We start from the raw sequence: 21,752 nt of genomic DNA on the forward strand, positions 1-21,752 counted from the left end.
GCACCCCGGTGCTTCCAGCCCTTGCTTCCTGTCCTCCCCCACCACCGGTATGTCCAGTCTGTCGAGGGCCTCATCACTGTGTCCCCCTCTGAGTGTTCGGAAGTGTATCGCACTCAGTAGAAGTTTGCAACGGGCTCGTTAACCTCGTTTGGGTCTGCTACCATCCTACCGTTTATTTCCCTGACTTGGGATATCTCTTTTGAGACTGACTGTTTTCTCAATCTGTGTGCGAGTTTGTCGAAGGCTTTGCACGCCTGGCAGAGCTGGTGGACTGTCTTCCTTGTGGAGGGCAGATCAAATTCCATCTGCAGCTTTCTCCTCTCCGCTAGCAGTTACACGGTTGGGGCTGTGGGCATAGCGCCGCTCCACCTCCAATATGATCAGCCACTGCTTGGCTGCCCTTTCCATCCTGTCCCCAAGGGCCCGTTAAGCTATGATTTTGCCCCTGATCACCGCCCTCAGTGCCTCCCAGAACGTAGAGGGTGAGACCTCTCCCATTAGTTGCAGGTTACATAATTGTCGATGGCTTGGGATATCTTTTTGCAGAGTTCCTTATCAATAAGGAGAGGTGCACCCAGCCTCCGTGGGGAATGTTGGGCCTGGTCCTTCTTCAACCTCACATCTGCGTAGTTAGAGATTAGAATCGCGGAGTATTCCGCCTTCAATGTTCCTGGAAGCATCTGTTCCCCTCCAACAAAGAAATCCTAGGCGTGGGTTGGCCTTGTGCCCCCCCCCCCCCAAAAAAACATCTGCTCCACAAAGGCATTCAATCCTGGTGTTGGATCTGTCCATTGTCGTCATTCTCCCCCTCTGCCCAAAATAAGTCGATGGGTGTCTAGGTCTGGGATTCCTTGGTTTCCTGGCCCTGGTCGTCTGGGCCTGTCCTTGCTCACGGGCCATTGAAGATAGCCACAGACTATTTCCTCAATTTTGCCATGTGTGGTCCGTTACAACTGGTGCTCTACCTCACCCCGTACACCAGTCTGCTCGTTATTGTAGCGGTTCCCCAAACAGTCGGTTTCCCTGATTTTAACCCCCGACTATCTCTCCTTTTCACTCTCCCCGTGTCTCTGTTTGTGTTCGCTTCTGCCCCTCTTGACTGCTTGCAGTCTACATTCTGGTTCGCCCTCTTGTCATTTGCCCAGTCCATTTTTCTGGTCAAATTTGTTGGCTTGCTCCAGGATGTCAATTACCCTGAAATGAGACTGGCAGCATGGCAGGTTACAGCATGCCACACTGCACCGTTGCTCATTCTCTGCGTGGATCTCATCCCCACAACCCAAACATGTGCAAGGTAGGTGGATTGGCCGCACTAAATTGCCCTGTAATTGGGGGGGGGGAAATTATTGGGTACTCTAAATTATTTTTTTTAAAACTGCACCCACTTTTGTAGAGCACGAATTTGGCACCGTTGAATTCTGCCCAGAGCTTGGCAAGATCAGCACCAGTATCTTGGTGCGGGCAGAGGGAACATTGGTGGGGCCAGGCCTCCCTCGTGTCACCCTTGCTACAGGATGATGTGGGGAATCCTAGGGACTCTTCCTCTCCAGACAAAGGCCATGATTAACTTGTTGACCTTGGTGAAGAAGGATTTGGGATGAAGATTGGGAGTGATCTGCATACGAAGAGGAACCTTTGCAGCACGTTCACTTTGACCATCTGTATCTTCCCATCAGCAAAAGAGGGATGAGTCCACCACCTTCACCAGGCTGGTAAAAGTCTACAGAGAACCAATTTGGCCCTGGCATTTCCCAGAATGCATGGAATTAATGCATTCCACAATTTCAGCACCCCGGTGCTTCCAGCCCTTGCTTCCTGTCCTCCCCCACCACCGGTATGTCCAGTCTGTCGAGGGCCTCATCACTGTGTCCCCCTCTGAGTGTTCGGAAGTGTATCGCACTCAGTAGAAGTTTGCAACGGGCTCGTTAACCTCGTTTGGGTCTGCTACCATCCTACCGTTTATTTCCCTGACTTGGGATATCTCTTTTGAGACTGACTGTTTTCTCAATCTGTGTGCGAGTTTGTCGAAGGCTTTGCACGCCTGGCAGAGCTGGTGGACTGTCTTCCTTGTGGAGGGCAGATCAAATTCCATCTGCAGCTTTCTCCTCTCCGCTAGCAGTTACACGGTTGGGGCTGTGGGCATAGCGCCGCTCCACCTCCAATATGATCAGCCACTGCTTGGCTGCCCTTTCCATCCTGTCCCCAAGGGCCCGTTAAGCTATGATTTTGCCCCTGATCACCGCCCTCAGTGCCTCCCAGAACGTAGAGGGTGAGACCTCTCCCATTAGTTGCAGGTTACATAATTGTCGATGGCTTGGGATATCTTTTTGCAGAGTTCCTTATCAATAAGGAGAGGTGCACCCAGCCTCCGTGGGGAATGTTGGGCCTGGTCCTTCTTCAACCTCACATCTGCGTAGTTAGAGATTAGAATCGCGGAGTATTCCGCCTTCAATGTTCCTGGAAGCATCTGTTCCCCTCCAACAAAGAAATCCTAGGCGTGGGTTGGCCTTGTGCCCCCCCCCCCAAAAAAACATCTGCTCCACAAAGGCATTCAATCCTGGTGTTGGATCTGTCCATTGTCGTCATTCTCCCCCTCTGCCCAAAATAAGTCGATGGGTGTCTAGGTCTGGGATTCCTTGGTTTCCTGGCCCTGGTCGTCTGGGCCTGTCCTTGCTCACGGGCCATTGAAGATAGCCACAGACTATTTCCTCAATTTTGCCATGTGTGGTCCGTTACAACTGGTGCTCTACCTCACCCCGTACACCAGTCTGCTCGTTATTGTAGCGGTTCCCCAAACAGTCGGTTTCCCTGATTTTAACCCCCGACTATCTCTCCTTTTCACTCTCCCCGTGTCTCTGTTTGTGTTCGCTTCTGCCCCTCTTGACTGCTTGCAGTCTACATTCTGGTTCGCCCTCTTGTCATTTGCCCAGTCCATTTTTCTGGTCAAATTTGTTGGCTTGCTCCAGGATGTCAATTACCCTGAAATGAGACTGGCAGCATGGCAGGTTACAGCATGCCACACTGCACCGTTGCTCATTCTCTGCGTGGATCTCATCCCCACAACCCAAACATGTGCAAGGTAGGTGGATTGGCCGCACTAAATTGCCCTGTAATTGGGGGGGGGGAAATTATTGGGTACTCTAAATTATTTTTTTTAAAACTGCACCCACTTTTGTAGAGCACGAATTTGGCACCGTTGAATTCTGCCCAGAGCTTGGCAAGATCAGCACCAGTATCTTGGTGCGGGCAGAGGGAACATCCTTCCCACTTACACCCTCTCGTGCTCTTCGCCCACCTCAGGATCTGCTCTTTATCCTGGTAACTGGAACCTCAACGCTTATCACCCTCAGTGGCTCCCCTGTCCTGGGTGGCTGTCGAAGCAATCTGTGAGTGCGGTCCACCTCTTGGGGCTTGGCGAAGCCCACCTTGTCAACACGCTTTCAGAGCATCACTGCTACGTATTCTGTGGAGTTTCTCCTCTCCTTTTCCTCAGGCAGTCTCACAATCCACAGAATGGGATCATTCTCCTGGTTGTCAACTTTGTCTTTAAACTCCTTCTGGGTTCTGACCAGGCTTGCTATCTCGGCCTTGGTCCTTGGCAGATTTTTTGAGGTCCTTTGTCATCGGCTCTTGGGCCTCTAGCCTCCATTCCATATTGTCTACTGCCTCCCTCATGGGGATGTCGCACTTCAACTGCCGTCTCGACAGCTGCCAGGAGGCATCTTCTCATCTCCTCCCTATGTCTCTGCAGATAATTTTGGGAACAAGATTTTATTTTATTTAGTTTAGCAACTTTGCGCTGGAACCAGAGGGTTCCTGACACTGACACCTGGTCTGCCTCTTCCCAGTTGCATTTCGGCAGCGACGGGTACGGGCTTTCGGCCATGAAAGCTGAGTGTGGCTTACCTTGGCCACTGCCCAGGAAGGGATGAGCTGGCATTGCTGGTGCCACGTATCATTAATCTGGCGTTCTGTCTCCTCCTTGACAACCTGTTAGTTGGTGCTACTAGGACAGGGGCCAGGGCAGTGGAGTTGGTGGTTTCCTCCTAGCATCTCCATGCATCCAATTCAGCATCCGTGCCGGTCAAGATCCTGCTGGAAACTATCATGATGCTGATGCGTCTGACGGCAGTAAGGGCGATTACAGACCTACTGTCAGCAACTTCTCCGCTCATGCATTGAAAACAGTGCAAGAAAATCTCCCCAAATCCCTTCTGCCACCGGGAGATTGATGTCAATTCCAGTAGACTTCTGGGAGGGCTGACAACGCTAGTCCTCCTGGCTGTTTTTTCCGTTTTGCGATTTGAATTTGATTGGGCTACTGTGCTAGAGGTTGTTGTAGCTCAGAAGCACTAATGATGAGACTGATTTGCTGAAAACAACACTATAAATTCTCCTGGGGTACTTTCTTTGACCACCAGGAGATTGATATCAATTCTAGTAAATATCTGGCCATTCTGGGAGGGTTGGCACTCCAGCCTCAACTAAAATATTGTCGACAGTCTCTAGAGACCTCATCTCGGCACAGATGTAAATAACCAGAGGTCATAAATTTATAATCATTGGCTTAATTTTGACAGAAAGTCAGAATTTTGTTTTACCGAGTTGTCTGAATCAGGAATGCTCTACCTCTCCGGGGCTAGAAAATGGTTTCATAAATCCTTTTTTAAAAGGATGTTCAACAGGTACTTGAGGATGGAATCTTTTCAAGTTGGAGTTTAGCACCACAGCAGTATTTACACAGGATCTGGTTGCACACCTCCGGATCCTCACGCCTTTCTGTCAGCTGCTACAGAAACTGACCTGTTATACTAGTGCTGGTTACCTCACAGTTCCGTCAGCACAAGGAACAATCATCCCAGCTGGATGAATCCTCTGCAGGTTATAACAACATTCATACAGTCTTTTAATCCTATGATACAGATGGAGGTGGTCATTTGGCCCATCATGCCTGTGTTGGCTTTTCAAGAGAACAGTCATGCCTAGTCCTCACAATTTCATAGAATTTACAGTGCAGAAGGAGGACATTTGGCCCCTCAAGTCTGCACCAGCCCTCGGATAGAACACTCTACTGAAGCCCATGGCTCCACCCTATCCGCGTAACCCAGTAACCTGACCTAATCTTTTGGGCACTAAGGGGCAATGTAGCAAGGCCGATCCACCTAACCTGCACATCTTTGGACTGTGGGAGGAAACTCGGAGCACCCGGAGGAAACCCACGCAGACACTGGGCAAAAGTGCAGACTCCACACAGGCAGTGACCCAAGCCAGGAATCGAACTTGGGTCCCTGGCACTGTGAAGCAACAGTGCCAACCACTGTTCACCGGCCAGGCAGATCAGGGATGTACATGAGGCCCTCATCAGCAGTAGATTCCAGGAGAATAACGAGATGCACTGAAGATCCTCCTGAACAACTATCCTCCATCGTGGACCAACATGACCAGCGGCATTACTACTCTAATTTCACCCATGAACCTCCAGGTGACACTGCATCATTGCACAGCGTGCACACATTGCCCTGATGCTTTGAAGGTTTTTAAAAAAATTTTAATTCCCCCTTTTCACATTTTCTCCCAAATTTACACCCAACAATAAACAATAATCCGCAACAAATATGTCAATCCAGGGGCTGGTTTAGCTCACTCGGCTAAATCGCTGGCTTTTAAAGCAGGCCAGCAGCACGGTTCAATTCCCGTACCAGCCTCCCCGGACAGGCGCCGGAATGTGGCGACTAGGGGCTTTTCACAGTAACTTCATTGAAGCCTACTCGTGACAATAAACAATTTTCATTTTTTCATTTCATTCAGTTCACATAACAATAACAACAATCCCATCCTCCCGCCAACCCCCAAACATCAGCCCGCATGTTTACATAAACAAATGACAAAAAGGAATCCGGGATTACCCATAGTCACCCTTAATACACCCATCTCTCCTACCCCCCCCCCCCCCCCCCCCCCCCCCCCCCCCCAAAAACTAATGGTCGATGTTATCCAGTTCTTGAAAGAGCAGAATAAATAATGCCCATGACTTGTAGAACCCCTCCGTCCTTCCCCTCAGTTCAAACTTAACCTTCTCAAGAGTCAAGAATTCCAACAGGTCCCCCCGCCACGCCAGGGCGGAGAGGCTGATCTGCATCCCAACAGGATCCGCCTTCGGGCGATCAACGAGGCGAAGGCTACGATATCTGCCTCCGCACCCGTTTCCAACCCTGGCTGGTCCGACACCCCGAATATGGCCTCCCGGGGACCCGGGTCCAGTTTTTCACGCACATCTTCTACTCCTTCAAAGAATCTGCTCATTCTCGCACTCGTGAGGTGTGCACTGTATACCACCTTCAGACCCCCTCCTCTATAACCTCTCCCAACTCTTCCTCCCACTTTGATCCCTTCCAGTGAGTGGTGCCTTATCCTCTTCCAAAATAGCTCCACACACCGCTGACACTACCCACTTCTCCAGTCCCCTTGTTGTCAGCACCTCCTTCAGCAATATGGAGGCCGGTTCCTCCAGGAATCTCTGTATCTCCTTCCTGGCAAAATCTCAACCCTGCATGTATCTAAACATTTCTTCCTGCTCCAGCTCATACTTCGCTTTCAGCACCCTCAATCCTGCAAACGAACCCTAAGAAATCTTTTAGCGTCTTAATCCCCTTGTCTTCCCATTTCCGAAAATTTCCATCCCACCTCCCTGGCTCAAATCTGTGGTTTCCCCGAATCGGCGTTTCCCTGGACCCTGCTCCCAACCTGAAGTGTTGGCGAAACTGCCTCCAGATTTTCAACGAAGCTATTATTACCGGACTCCCTGGGTATTTCCCTGGAGCTATCGGGAGCTGCGCTGTTGCTAGTGCTTTCAGTCCCGACCCCCTGCACAAACTCACCTCCATTCTGACCCACTGGGAATCAACCCTTGTAACCCAGCTCCGCACCTTCTCCACATTCGCCGCCCAGTAGTAGTACATCAGGCTTGGAAGACCCAAACCCCCTGCCTGCCTTCCCCTCTGTAGCAGCACCTTTCTCACTCTGGCCACCTTTGATGCTTTTGAAGGTTAAACACACCTTGAGGTTTGGTGCTACCTGGAGGAGGGTGTCCTGGCATCCGACATCAGAAGATGTGGCCTCTTCATATTTACACCTACAAAATACCCCAGCTGTGTGACACTCCCCGAAATGACATCCAGCAATTTAAGTTAGCATTCCTGAGCTGAATTAATCCTAATGCTACAGTGAAGCTGGAGCACCTGAACATGATGAGGCCGTACATGGCTGCTTGATATTAAAATATCTCCTCGCTCCCTCACCCAGTGTAGACAGCCCTGGTCCTTGCAAAGTCCAAGATCAGACAATATGAAGCCCACAAGAACACGCATCATTGCTAATGAGGAGCACCATTCTGATTCATCACATACTCGCTCCTGTCCCATTGCTTTCCTCCACATTGTCAGAAGCAACGATGTGCCTTTCCAGAACATGTCTAAAGGTTATTTTGGCCTCCGGAGATCACCATTTGCAAGTAGCCACAAGTAACTTCTTGGAGTCTTAAGACCATGGGACGCACAGCGCTGTCTACCAACAGACGAGACCCTTCTACCCGCAATGGCTTCAAAGTGGAGATGGTCGATAGCTTTAGATTCCTGGGGGTCACCAACACCAACAGTCTGTTAATATGGCCTGACATCAGTAGTAGAAAAAATGCTGGAGTCTATAATAAAGGAAATGATAACGGGACACTTAGATGCTGAAAGTTGGATTTCTCCGCATCTGTTCATACATGTGGCATGGTGTTGTCACCTTGAGGTGGGAAGGTTCGATCAGCAGATTGACACTGGGTATGTCGGACACAACTCTGATTGTAGGCTCCTATCATCAAAACCCTCCTAAGAGACAGCGGGCAGATGGAGTTCGATGGTATGTGAGCTTTCTGCAAGTGTTATCCTATTTCTCATTGAACACCAGACCTTTACCTTTAAGAAAGCGACGAGATAAGGGCACACCTCGTTATCATGTAGAGCCAAGAATGCACATGATGGGACCCTGCAGTCCATGGGAACAAGGTTCGTTCAACAGCCGCAGTGAATATGCAGGCATTACTGATGTGGAGAGTTATGCTGAGGCAGGACAATTTCTGTGGTCAGATGGTAATACACTGCTTAGAAGAGAGGCCCAGGATAGGGACAGTTAGCCTGTGTGTGCAGAAATCTTGGTGTCACACATGATTGACAGGTCCAAAGCTCATCAGAAGAAGGAGCCATAGATAAGAGGAGAAATTAAACGACTGTAAGTGTAATACATTTGTGAGCGTTATATACAAACACCCGTGCAAGTATTGTGCAACTACATTTTTTCACTTTACTTTGTCTGCCACTGTGTCTTGCTGCTGCCCCGTTAACCACAGCCTGCAGACTGCTGCACCCTGTTGACTGTGGTGGCCTTTTGAGTGCCGTTGGCCTGTGGAACTGGAGCTGATGGGGGTCACAGGAGATGGGGCTTTGGATCGGCCAGGCACTTCCAGAATCAATTGGGTGGGTGTTCCTTCCTGATGTTTCCGTGATTGTCTTTGCAGTTCCGGCAACCTATTTAGGGGTGAGTCCGGCAGCTGGACATCTGCCGTGGACTCAGCAGTCCTCCGAATGCACTGGTGGATGGTGTGGGTGACTGCTGAAACGGGTCTTAAAAGATGCTGTCCTCCAGATACTCACCAGAGGTGTCATTGGGGCTAGAGTTGAGGGCTAGAATTTCTTGAGCTTCCAGAGGAAGTAGAGACGTTGTTGGGCTCTCTTGACAGTTGTATCAAAGTGAGTGGACCAGGACAGACTGTTGGTGTTGGTGACCCCCAGGAATCTAAAGCTATCGACCATCTCCACTTTGAAGCCATTGATGTAGACGTACTACGGTTCCTGAAGCCGATGTTCAGTACCTTGGTCTTTCCAACATTTAGTGAAAGGTTGTTTTCGGTACAGCATGCAACCGAGTGATCTATCTCCCTTCTGTCGTCTGATTCGTGAAGAGAAATTAATGGGACTTAAAAGTTGATAAATCCCCTGGACCTGATAATTGTGTTGAAAGAGATAGTAAATGCGTTGGTGGACATCTTTCAAAATTCTATAGATTCTAGAATGGCTCCTGCAGATTGGAAGGTGTCAAATGGAGGGAGAAAGAAAGCAGGGAACGACATAACCTGTTGGCCTGACATCAGTAGTAGAAAAAATGCTGGAGTCTATAATAAAGGAAATGATAACGGGACACTTAGAAAACGATTGGGCAGAGCCAACATGGCTTTAGGAAAGGGGATTCACATTTAACAAATCTGTTGGAGCTTTTTTTTTAGGCTGTAACTAGCAGAATAGATCGGGGGAACTGGTGTAAGTGATATATTTTGATTTTCAGAAAACTTGGTGAGGTCCCACACAAGAGGTAATTAATAAAATTAGAGCAGCACATAGAATTGGGGGTAATGAACTGGCATGGACTGGGAACTGGTCAAGAGACAGAAAACAGAAGAAAAAATGGGTTACTTTCAGATTGTCGGTGTAACTAGTGGGGCACTACAAGGATCAATTCTTGCACCCCAGCTATGCACAATCTATATCTTAAATGTAATATTTCTAAGTTTGCAGATGACACAATTAGATGGAATTGTGAGTTGAGAAGGATGCAAAGATTGGGATTTGGAGAGGATAAGTAAGTGGGCAAAAATTCAGCAAATGTTCAACGTGGTACGAAAAACAAATAATGAAGGCTAGAAGCTGGCAAGTATTGCACCTCAAAGGGATTTGGGTGTCCTTTTTCATGAGTCACTGAAAGCTTATAGGTACGGTAAACAATTAAAAAGGCAAATGGCATGTTGGCCTTTATTGCAAGAGTATTTGAGTATAGAAGTAAAGATGCCGTACTGCATTTATGTAGAGCTGGGGGGTGGTGGTGATCTAGGACTAGTAAACAGTCTCAGACTAAGAGGCTGGCCATTTAGGACTGAGATTTGGAGGAATTTCTTCATCCAGAGAGTGGTGAATCTTTGGGATTCTCTGCTACACAGGCGAGTAGTAACTCCATTAAGTATGTTCAAGACTACGAAGGTGGATAGATTTCTACATATTGAAAGCATCTAAGCACAGGTGAATCGTGCAGGAAAATGGTGTTGAAGTAGATCATCAGCCATGAATACATTGAATGGTAGATTGGATTTGAAAGACTGAATGGGTTGCTCTTGCTCTTACCACAGTTGATTCTAAGTTTCCATTGTTGGTCTCCTTATTTGAAAAAGGATATAATTCTGTTTGAAGCGGTACAGAAATGGTTCACTCAACTAATTTCTGGGATAAGGGCTTATTTTATGGAGAAAGATTGAACATACTGAGCCTATACTCTCAGTTTCAAAGAATGAGAGGTGATCTTATTGAAACGTGCAAGATCCTAGGGGAACTTGATAGGGCGGATTTATCCTCTTGTAGGGGAGACTAGAACAAAGGGTCAAATTTAAAAATAAGAGGGTTGTTGGTCTGTGGGAGTTCTCTTCCCCCTTCCCCAGAAAGCAGTGGAGGGTTTGTCATTGAATTTAATCAAGGCTGAGATAGATTTTTGATAGATACAGGAGCCTAGGGTTATGGGACACAGACAGGAAAGTTCAGTCGAGACCACAATCGGGTCAATCATGACCGTACCAAGTGACAGAGCAAGCTCAACGGGTCAAATGGTCTGATCCTGTTCCTATGCCTCATGTTCCTGTGATATCTCATCTTGGAGTGATTTCACCTCTCTCAATTACATTCTCTGGTACCCTGTGGTTTGCGTGCTCTGTTGTGCCCCCTCTGTCTGGTACATACTCCACCTAAGGCCGAACCAGTGTTTAATAGGTTTATTGTAACTTCCTTGCATTTATACTCTCTGCTCCCTTTATAAAGCCCAGGATCCTGAATACTCTTTAACTGCTCCCTAACCTACCTTGTCAGCTTAAATGGTTTGTGGCAGGTTCCTCTAATCATGCACTGGCTTTTAAATTCTGGTTTCCAGCATCCGCAGCGCTTTGCTTTGTGTATTTGATTTATTATTCCACAGGCGTTATAAATGGAAGAGTAGCTGTGCAATTGGACATAGTTCCCAGCACGCTGCAGCATTTTGTTTCCTTTGCACAGTTTCCTCTTTTAAAAATAACTTGTTAAATCTATTCATAAATTAAAAGGACAGAATGGAAATTTGATGCTTCAGTTGAAATTTGCCTTGTCTGTTTTTGTGAATTGAAATAGATTATCATCCTCGGTGATTTGAAACGTTGGGGGCAGCACGGTAGCATGGTGGTTAGCATAAATGCTTCACAGCTCCAGGGTCCCAGGTTCGATTCCCGGCTGGGACACTGTCTGTGTGGAGTCTGCACGTCCTCCCCATGTGTGCGTGGGTTTCCTCCGGGTGCTCCGGTTTCCTCCCACAGTCCAAAGATGTGCGGGTTAGGTGGATTGGCCATGCTAAATTGCCCGTAGTGTCCTAAAAGGTAAGGTTAAGGGGGGGGTTGTTGGGTTACGGGTATAGGGTGGATACGTGGGTTTGAGTAGGGTGATCATTGCTCGGCACAACATCGGGGGCCGAAGGGCCTGTTCTGTGCTGTACTGTTCTATGTTCTATATATTGTAAATCCTTGCTTTGTAGAGGAGGTTAGGGTTCATCTCAACTCTTTATTTGAAGAACAAGAGATGTTTTAAGTAGCTTATTAATTGCTGATTAGTGATGTATGCGGAGGTAAAATTAAAAGATTGTGGTGATATTACTTGTCTGTAGATGCAATCCTTTTCAAAATGTTTTTGCTTTTGTAGATGCCCGCCTCGAACCTTTCTACCAGCTCTATGCAAAATCTTTCTGGATGAAAGTGCTCCTGACAATGTATTGGAAGTGACAGCACGTGCCATAACATATTACCTGGATGTATCTGCTGAGTGTACACGAAGGATTGTTGGAGTGGATGGAGCCATAAAAGCACTTTGTAACCGGTTGGTTGTCGTTGAGCTCAATAATAGGACCAGCAGAGACCTGGCTGAACAGTGTGTGAAGGTAATGAACACCTTTCTGTAATTGATACAATTTTTAAAAAAACTTCCAACCAGTTGATTTCATAGAATTTACAATGCAGAAGGAGGCCATTCGGCCCATCGAGTCTGCACCGGCTCCTGGAAAGAGCACCCTACCTAAGGTCAACACCTCCACCCTAGCCCCATAACCCAGTAACCCCACCCAACACTAAGGGCAATTTTGGTCACTAAGGGTAATTTATCATGGCCAATCCACCTAACCCGCACATCTTTGGACTGTGGGAGGAAACCGGAGCACCCGGAGGAAACCCATGCACACACGGGGAGGATGTGCAAACTCCACACAGACAGTGACCCAAGCCCGAATCGAACCTGGGACCCTGGAGCTGTGAAGCTCATCTGATCATTGCTTATCTATCTATAAGCAATGACCTATAAGCAATGATTTCTGATATTGCTTATAGATGAACTTAAAAATAAATGGTGGGAACTAACTTTTCCCTTCTGGAACTTGGGGTCAGATCTCGCACAAACCAGATAGGTGTACATTTCCTCTGCCTGATGACTGCAAGGGTCCTATGTGTGATCCGTTTGGGCTGTCTCAATCTAATTTTTTACTAGGCATGTCACAAAGCTACCTCAATTTTGATGCAAATTGAGGAGAGGCTACTGACTCTTTGGGAATTACAACAATGTTATACTGGTGCAATGAACATTTTATTCTGTATCTGACCATGTTCTCCCTGACCTGGAACTGCTTGATCCTTATGTCGGAAGACTTCCTGTCTCGAGCATAACTGTCCTTTATACTGATAACCCTAACAATTGGAATTGTGCAGCTCTTAGCAGGTGACTCCTCGAATGAGGCTTGCTGACCAGTTACACTTCAGAGATGTCTTGAGGTCAGGCTTAAATCAAATTCAAATTTCAATTTGATTTGAATTTTTAAATGTTTAAAGTTACTTGAGCTTTGTTATGGAATTGTACTTGGTGTCTTCTGTCTTTGTTGCGGGTTTTCTTTTCTGATTTGCTCATGATAACCAAGTGGTATTGTTTGTGTCATTAATTGGCCAGAAGGCAAAATTAGAGTTGGTGTGTGTGCAAACTCATTTGAATTATTCCCTGATAAAATAAAATTTCCTGGGCACATTCTTGCTCAAAAGTAGGACAATTTTGAATGAATAATTGAGAAAATATGATGCTGCCAAATAATGCATACTTCTTGACTGTGGTCAAGTACACCAAACATTTTGTAGTATAAAATTTAGCAGCAAAAACTGGCCCTTATCCCTTCCTGGAAGGCATAATTGGCATTTCCCAGAAGTTATATAAAAATTGGCTGAGAGGCAGGCAGTAGTGTGACGGTAGAGCCATGTTTCTGTGACTGTAAGTCCGGTCCCACAGGGTTCAGTGTTGGTGCCCTCGCAATTTGTGTTGTACATTAATGATTTGGACTTAAGTTTACGATGACACGAAAATTGATGGGATGGTAAAAAAAAATTTGTCATAAATGTTTTCGCAAATATTATGTCACATATTTCAGTTCAGGCATTCAATGACAAGGCCATATCTACGTGTACTATCTTACAAAAGCAATCAAGGCAAAACTAGAATTACAAAGAGAGATGGACCAAAGAGGAAAAGCGAAACAAAACCCACACAAATGAGGAACATTGTACATATTTACACCTGCCTGTTTTGGCAGTGGGCCCCATTTGACCTCTCTGTTGTCGGCCCTGGCATGTATTTCCCATCAAATCAATCAATATTTGAAAGAACTGCAAGGTTATGTTTTGAATGTGGTCGTCTGATTGGTCTGCGAATCTCAACTGGGGACCTGAATTTCTCTTCCATGCGCTGATTGATCAATACGTTTCTAATGTTCTCTCCTCGTCACTTAAGTTCCAACATTTATTGTTTTCTTAAATTGAAAGATATAAAGAATTAAGCTGTGTTAAACAATGTAAACGGCACAATTTATGGGCAGCACGGTCGCACAAGTGGACAGCACTATTGCTTCACAGCACCAGAGTCCCAGGTTCGATTTCCCCGTTGCGTCACTGTCTGTGCAGAGTCTGCACGTTCTCTCCGTGTCTGCGTGGGTTTCCTCCGGGTGCTCCAGTTTCCTCCCACAGTCCAAAGACGTGCAGGTTAGGTCGATTGGCCATGATAAATTGCCCTGGGTGACCAAAAAGGTTAGATGGGGTTATTGGGTTATGGGGATAGGGTGGCAGTGAGAGCTTTAGTGGGTCGGTACACACTAAATGGGCTGAATGGCCTCCTTCTGCCCTGTATGTTCTATATTCTATGTTCTAATTGCTGTTTACCTCATTACTGTGTTCTTCAGCAACCACCACATAAGTATTGTTTGTCACTGCTAAAAACTACTTACCCTTTAATTTCTTCATTACTTTTTCTTCAAATGACAACTTAATTTAGAATTTAAATTTGTGTTTTGAATTATTATTATGAAGAATTTTTTTATATCTCTGACCGTTTCATTTTTTATGCTAACTTATATTCATGCTGTTGACAGTGAATGTGATTTGATTTCATAGGTGCTTGAACTCATCTGTACTCGAGAATCCGGAGCGGTATTTGAAGCAGGAGGCCTAAATTGTGTGCTAACATTTATACGGGATAGTGGTCATCTTGTGCATAAAGACACTTTACATTCTGCAATGGCTGTGGTTTCCAGGCTTTGTGGAAAAATGGAGCCTCAAGATTCATCACTTGAAACTTGTGTGGAGTCTTTGTCTAGTTTATTGAAACACGAAGATCCCCAAGTAAGTAGAGCAAGGACTCAACTGTTCTTTTTATACAGCACTACAGTTTTTTCTAACCCCCTCCGCCCCAATCTGTTCTTCATAAAAGGCAACGGTTACAGTTGGTTGTTTCCAGGGGTAGTGAGTGTTTAATGCTGTTTGACTATGCATATCACCAACTGAGTTCTGTTGTCACTTAAGTTTACATCTGTGCAATTTCCAGCAGGGGTTATGACTATGTTCCCTCGTTGATAATTTCTTATTAACCTAGAGGCATCAAGGCCCATTGCAGTCCACATTTGTTGCTAATTGTGTTCTCTCTTTAATTGGCTCTGTTTATGGTGGTTAATATGGTCGCCTTCCTTAATTCTAATTACGTTTGCGCAAGAGTCGCCAGGTATCTTTCAATACCGCCACAAGGTTCAAAACCGAATACTGATCAAAGACTCGATACACCAGTTAGTAAGTTCAAAATCAATGCTCATTTATTTACAGTAAGAAGTCTTACAACACCAGGTTAAAGTCCAACATGTTTGTTTCAAACACTAGCTTTCGGAGCACTGCTTCTTCCTCAGGTGAATCATTCACCTGAGGAAGGAGCAGTGCTCCGAAAGCTAGTGTTTGAAACAAACATGGTGGACTTTAACCTGGTGTTGTAAGACTTCTTACTGTGCTCACCCCAGTCCAACGCTGGCACCTCCACGTCATTTATTTACACACACAGTCAAATATACTCATGCACAAACTCTACCAACTAAACTATCACTACTACTAAAGCCAATACTTAGCTTCGGGCACCCACTCAGTCAGAGGAACAATGGCTGTTGTCTGGTTCTGAGGCTCCTGAGGTTGAGCTGGTACGGAATAGCAGCTAAGATAGTCTGTCTCGTAGCGTGCGTTGACTTTAGACTTACTTGTTCTGGTGCAGCTGCTAGGCACGTCTCCTCGCTGAGAGCCAAGGCCAAGAGAGCGATTCTCTCTCTGGGATTTCTTCTTATTCCTGAAGGGGGCTTCGCGCGCTTTTGGGCGGGCCTTGAACTTGACCCCAATTAATTGGGCCGTTTCTCGATTGTTCCTATCGATTTCCTCCAATAAAGGGGTGGGTGCCCTGATTGCTGGGCGTGTCCTAGGTGGCCGTTGGCCTGCATTGTTCTCGTTTCCTCTGGCGCCGGGGTGTCTGCCTTGGTATTGTTTACTTAAATGTTACCCTTTTGTCCCTGGAGATGGCTCATTAGTATGGTAATGGCTTTGCAGTATTGGTCTTGTCTGGGAGCTACAGCTCCAATTAACAGACAAACCTTGCACCTGCTTGCTTTCTCAGTATTGTCCTTTTCCCTGCATTCTTTGAAAAGTGTCCATTTTGTAATCGATGCCTGGCCATCCCAGATGGGAACACATTGACAGTAGATGAGAAAGGCTAATGTACACATATCGTGACCAGTATTGTCAGATTCTTGGAAGGCAGTCGTACTACTCAAAATCACTTTCATTTGCATTTGCATTTTGCTAGAGTAGCATTAAAATGTTTTTGCGACTTCACTCGATGGACTATAGGCACTCGTAATGGAAGAGGTTAGTTTCTGGTTGATCATTAGACCAACTGATGTTTTGATGATTTCTGGAGTTAATATCATCTCTCCCATTTGCATCCTGTCCATTTCTGTATCTCTAATTGATTGTGTTCTCAGCTTCAGTTATGGAGCCAGTACACTTCTTTGTTCGCCAATGTGAAACAAAATTAATACAATTAAGAGGCTGAGTCAGGATTGCTTTTAAATTTATAGTCATGCTGTTAGTATTTGAGTTTTATTTGCATTCACCACAAAGTTTGGATTACCAGGCCATGTAGGCAAAGGAACAGTGCTGTATCTTGGCTATTGAGACACACCTGGGTACGTCAAATAGTAGAGTTGGTGCGTAGATGTTGGACTGCACTAACTGGGAGGTAGGCAGTATAGGGATTTGCTCTTCCTTGCTGCATTTCTTCAGAATGCAGTCTCTCAAAATGCTTGTGTAATTTATACAGTCGGCTTGTACTTCAGTTTTGTTGATTGGGATTCCCAGACTGGAAATTATGAAGAGACACTGCTTAACATAATGGAGGAGTGATTTCTGAGCAGATATCCTAAGAGAAAACAAATGTGTTGCTTTCTAGGTAGGCAGGGTGTAGTTTTTGCTGGGGCAGCAGCTGAAATTCAAATGTTTCTACTTTACATCGTTACAGAACAGGAAGATCAAATTAACATTACTTGGCACTGTCAAATATATTCATCTTTAAATTTTTGGTTAATTTTAAAGACATTTTCAGATATTTAAGGACAGAGAGGTTTTAATTGTACGCTTCTTTTGACTAGTAGGAGTGGCATCATATCCAAATAGTAGATTGACCTTTTCTTTCTCTCTTTCAGGTGTCAGATGGAGCTTTGCGCTGTTTTGCTTCCTTAGCGGACAGGTTCACCCGTCGTGGAGTTGACCCAGCTCCTTTAGCGAAACATGGGTTGACAGAAGAGCTGCTTTCTCGAATGGCAGCAGCAGGAGGTTTAGTGGCAGGCGGGTCTTCATCTGCTTGTAAACCAGGCCGTACTTCCACAGGAGCAACTCCCAATGCAGCTGATTCAAAACTGAGTAACCAAGTATCAACAATTGTCAGTCTGCTTTCTACACTCTGCAGAGGCTCTCCTGTTGTGACGCATGTAAGTATTCGACCCCTTTTTTTTCAACTTCCTATTAATGCATGTATTTGTAACAAAACTATAGAAAGGTGCTAAACATTTACGCATTTGAAAAATGGACACAAAATCATTAGAATTATAGAATTTACAAAGCAGAATGCGGCCATTCGTCCCTTCAAGTCTGCACCGTACCTTGGAAAGAGCACCCTACTTATGCCCACACCTCCACCCTATCCCTGTAACCTCACCTAAACTAAGGGCAATTCAGCATGGGCAATCCACCTGAGCTTCACATCTTTGGACTGTGGGAGGAAACCGGAGCACCCGGAGGAAACCCATGCAAACAGGGGGAGAACGTGCAGACTCCACACAGATAACGACCCAAGCCAAGAATCGAACCTGGGATCCTGGATCTGTGAAGCAACTGTGCTAACCACTGTGCTACCATGCCGCCATAAACTTGTTAAACTTATTACAATTATGTTTCTTGATGGGGCATGTTTCACATGTTGCCAAAATTTTATTGATAAAATAAACAGTATTTCATAATCCTGATAAAGTATGATATTCATAGGAGGATCTTGGAACTCTGAATACAGTGGGTTTTTTTTCTCCAGATATGATTGATGCTCAATTTATAATTGGATTTATTCACAACTTCCCTGATGTAGGAATTGAAGCACATGATTTCAGTGCTGCATTTGAACCTGAAATCAAAATCATATGAAACATAATAATGGAAAATGCTGTAAATACATAGCACGTCGGGTAGCATCTTGAGAGGAACAGAGTCAACATTTCAGATCGCTGACTTTGCATCAAAACTGATCAAATCACAGATTTAAAAGCAGATGTCTCTTCATAGCTGAAAGTAAAATGAAGCATTTATCAGTACTCTTGTACCACAGTAGGCAGCCATATTTGATTAGGTTGGAATTCTTTACACCCTGTCCAAAGATTTTTTGTTTGATTATCACTGTTGTGTTAATAAATGCTTTCTTCCTAGGATTTATTACGATCAGCACTACCTGACTCAATAGAAAGTGCACTACAAGGTGATGAAAGATGTGTGCTTGACACTATGCGATTGGTGGATCTGCTTCTGGTATTACTTTTTGAAGGGCGTAAAGCTTTGCCAAAGTCCAGTGCTGGCTCCACGGGCAGGATACCTGGCCTACGGAGGTTGGATAGTTCTGGGGAACGTTCTCATCGACAGCTTATTGATTGCATCCGTAGTAAAGACACTGATGCATTGATAGATGCTATTGATACTGGAGGTAGGTAAATGTTACAATTGCAAATGTTGTAGTTTATTAAGACAAAATGTGCTTTTTCCCCAAACTAATTCCTGTTTATGACTTCTTGTGTAGCGTTTGAAGTGAATTTTATGGATGATGTTGGCCAAACTCTCTTGAATTGGGCCTCAGCTTTTGGAACTCAGGAAATGGTAAGAAAACTTAGTAACTTTAGAACATGCCTTAACGTCTGTGCTTCATTCTCATAAATATTGGTGTGAATGGAAAAATAATCAACTTGAATACAGTAATAGTAATTTTGTCTCAAAATTGTTAGTGAGGCACCAAATTCTTAAGAAAAAAATATCTCCTACGAATATTAAAAATTGAGCAGGAAAGCTTGACATCAGAATGGCTTATCTTTCCAGGTGGAATTTCTTTGTGAGAGGGGTGCTGATGTTAATAGGGGTCAACGGTCCTCATCTTTGCACTACGCAGCTTGCTTTGGAAGGCCACAGGTTGCAAAGGTATGATTTTATTCTTTTCCTGCAGTTGACTATTGTAGAAGTAAAGCTTCCTGTTAAGTTTCTTGATTTAAAAAGTACTGCACCATTGCATGTAGATTTATTGAGTTAGGGAACAGCTTTGAAAACAACCAGCATCACAGCAATTGCTGTACATAGACTCGCTTGAAAATACTGTGTGTGTTATGTAAAACCACTTCTGTGCTGATCACATGCAGGATGAATGACCACTTAACTGAATTACTACGGGGTTGCTCGACCCGCGTCTCAATCTTCACAAAGCTCCTGTTTAACCATCTTATACATAACCTATACATAACCTCATGGATGACATCCTCCTGTAATTACAGTATGGTTTTAGGGCTAACTGTAGGACAGCTAATACGGTGTTCGTAGCAAGACAGCTACAAGAAAAAAGCACAGAGTTAAAACAGGATCTAAAAATGCGTTTCATAGAGCAAGTTAAAGCTTTTGACAATGAGTCAACCTGATCTGTAGCACTTGTTCACCTTGCTAGGATATTTAAATAAGTTAGTTAACATCATGCATTATGGCAGGGATCAGCATGTTTGTGCCTGTGGTGCGATGACTAATTTTGTGATAATCAGGTTAAACGCAAGTAAAAACATAAGAAGTGGGAGCAGCAATAGGCCATTTAACCCATCAAACCTGCTCAGCCATTCAATAAGAGCTTGTGGAGTAGGCTCGAGGGTCTAAATTGTCTACTCCTGCTCCTAGTTCTTATGTTGTAAGAAATAACTATTCTGTCTTAATCCACTTTCCAGCTCTTGGTCTGTAGCCTTGAAGGCAAAAGCACCTGAATGACAAATATGGTGTTCTTGATTAACAGGGGGATTTCAAGGGCGGCACATGGCGCAGTGGTTAAGCACTGGAACTATGGCGCTGAGGATCAGGGCTCGAATCCCGGCTCTGGTCACTGTCTGTGTGGAGTTTGCACATTCTCCCTCGTGTCTGCATGGGTTTCACCCCCACAACCCAAAGATGGGTAGGCGGTTTGGCCACGCTAAATTGCCCCTTAATTGGGGGAAAAAAGTAATCGGGTACTCTAAAAAAAAAAAAAATTTTAAAATGGAGATTTCTTGATTAATAAGGGGAATTGGGATTATGAGGGGAAGACAGGACAATGGGGACGAGAAACATATGTCTTGGCAGAGCAGACACAATGGGCCGAATGGCCTAATTCTGCTCCTATATCTTATGGCCTAAGATCATGCCTGATTTGATTTGTGGCTGTAACACCACTTTCCTGCCCAGATTCCATGGGAGGTCAAAAATTCATTTAATTCATCCGTGGACATATTCAATCATTCATCCATCATTGCTCTCAAGTAATCAATTCCAATGATTAATGTTACAAAAATAGGAAATGCAGGACAATCTCAGCAGATCTGACTGAATCTGTGGGTATTGCGTCCATAGAGTTTTTCTTTCTGGCACCTAGGGCAGCATTTTCTGGCCCACCCGCCGTCAGGACTGTCCGGTCCTGTTGAAAGTCAATAAACTTCTAGCTGCACCATCGAATCTTGCGGTGGGTCCCACCGCAATGCGTCCACAAAATCTCGGCCCCAATCTTTCTGACACAGAGCCACATGAGGAAATACCTAAGGCAGGTATTTATTTGGTTAAAAAGGTTGGATATTACAGAATGTCTTGAAGGAGGAGGAGGAAAGAGAGGTGCAAATGTTTAAGGGAGGAATTTGAGAGCTCGGGGCCTTCGTAGTTGAGGACACAATGACCAATTGGAGAGGGCCAGATTTAAGGAGCACAGATACCGTGGAAAGTTGTAAGACTGCAGGAGACTACATTTAAGGAGGAGGAAAGCCAGGAAGGGATTTATAAACAAAGATGAGAACTTTAAAATTGCCTCTGGTACTAGTGCAGTTCAGTAAACACAGATGATGGATAAACACGGTTACCCGTGAGGGTGGCACGGCACAGTAGCACAGTGGTTAGCACTGTTGCTTCACATCGCCACAGTCCCAGGTTTGATTCCCGGCTTGGGTCATTGTCTGTGCGGAGTCTGCACATTCTCCCCGTATGTGCGTGGGTTTCCTCCGGGTGCTCCGGTTTCCTCCCACAAGTCCCAAAAGGCTTGCTGTTGGGTGAATTGGACACTCTGATTTCTTCCCCAGTGTACCCGAATCGGTGCCGGAATATGGAGACTAGGGGCCTTTCACGGTAACTTCATTGCAGTGTTAATGTAAGCCTACTTGTGACAATAAAGATTACTATCATTAAACAGGAATTGACACACGACCAACAGAGTTTTGTATGAGTTAGATTGGAAACGCAATTATGAAACATTTGGAAATGTAATGTATAAGCAAGGACAGTCAGTGTAGAATTGTCGCCCATGTGTTATTTGATACGTAGTTATTTTTGGAGAGGACAGAACTGATAGATAAACTAAAGCCATATACGAGTTTTAGTTTAAACTTTTGATAAAATGCCTCGTTGGGATTGTTAGAAGATTCCTGATGCGGCATAAATGTAAAATAGAAGTATGGATAGATAACTTCCG

General features: G+C 45.1%; 1 protein-coding gene across 5 annotated transcripts in view; it reads left to right on the plus strand.

Annotated features, from left to right (window-relative positions):
- hectd1 (HECT domain containing 1) overlaps positions 1–21,752 on the plus strand; it is a 135,997-nt gene that overhangs the window by 29,928 nt on the left and 84,317 nt on the right. For all 5 annotated transcript variants that reach the window (XM_038781387.1, XM_038781417.1, XM_038781402.1 and 2 more), the window contains exons 3-8: positions 11,802–12,036; positions 14,573–14,800; positions 17,188–17,472; positions 18,458–18,728; positions 18,822–18,898; positions 19,115–19,213. In XM_038781387.1, coding sequence (XP_038637315.1) covers positions 11,802–12,036; positions 14,573–14,800; positions 17,188–17,472; positions 18,458–18,728; positions 18,822–18,898; positions 19,115–19,213 — 1,195 coding nt within the window. The remainder of the gene's footprint in view (positions 1–11,801; positions 12,037–14,572; positions 14,801–17,187; positions 17,473–18,457; positions 18,729–18,821; positions 18,899–19,114; positions 19,214–21,752) is intronic.

The sequence above is a fragment of the Scyliorhinus canicula genome, chromosome 2, assembly GCF_902713615.1.
Source record: "Scyliorhinus canicula chromosome 2, sScyCan1.1, whole genome shotgun sequence".
Taxonomy (NCBI): Eukaryota; Metazoa; Chordata; class Chondrichthyes; order Carcharhiniformes; family Scyliorhinidae; genus Scyliorhinus; species Scyliorhinus canicula.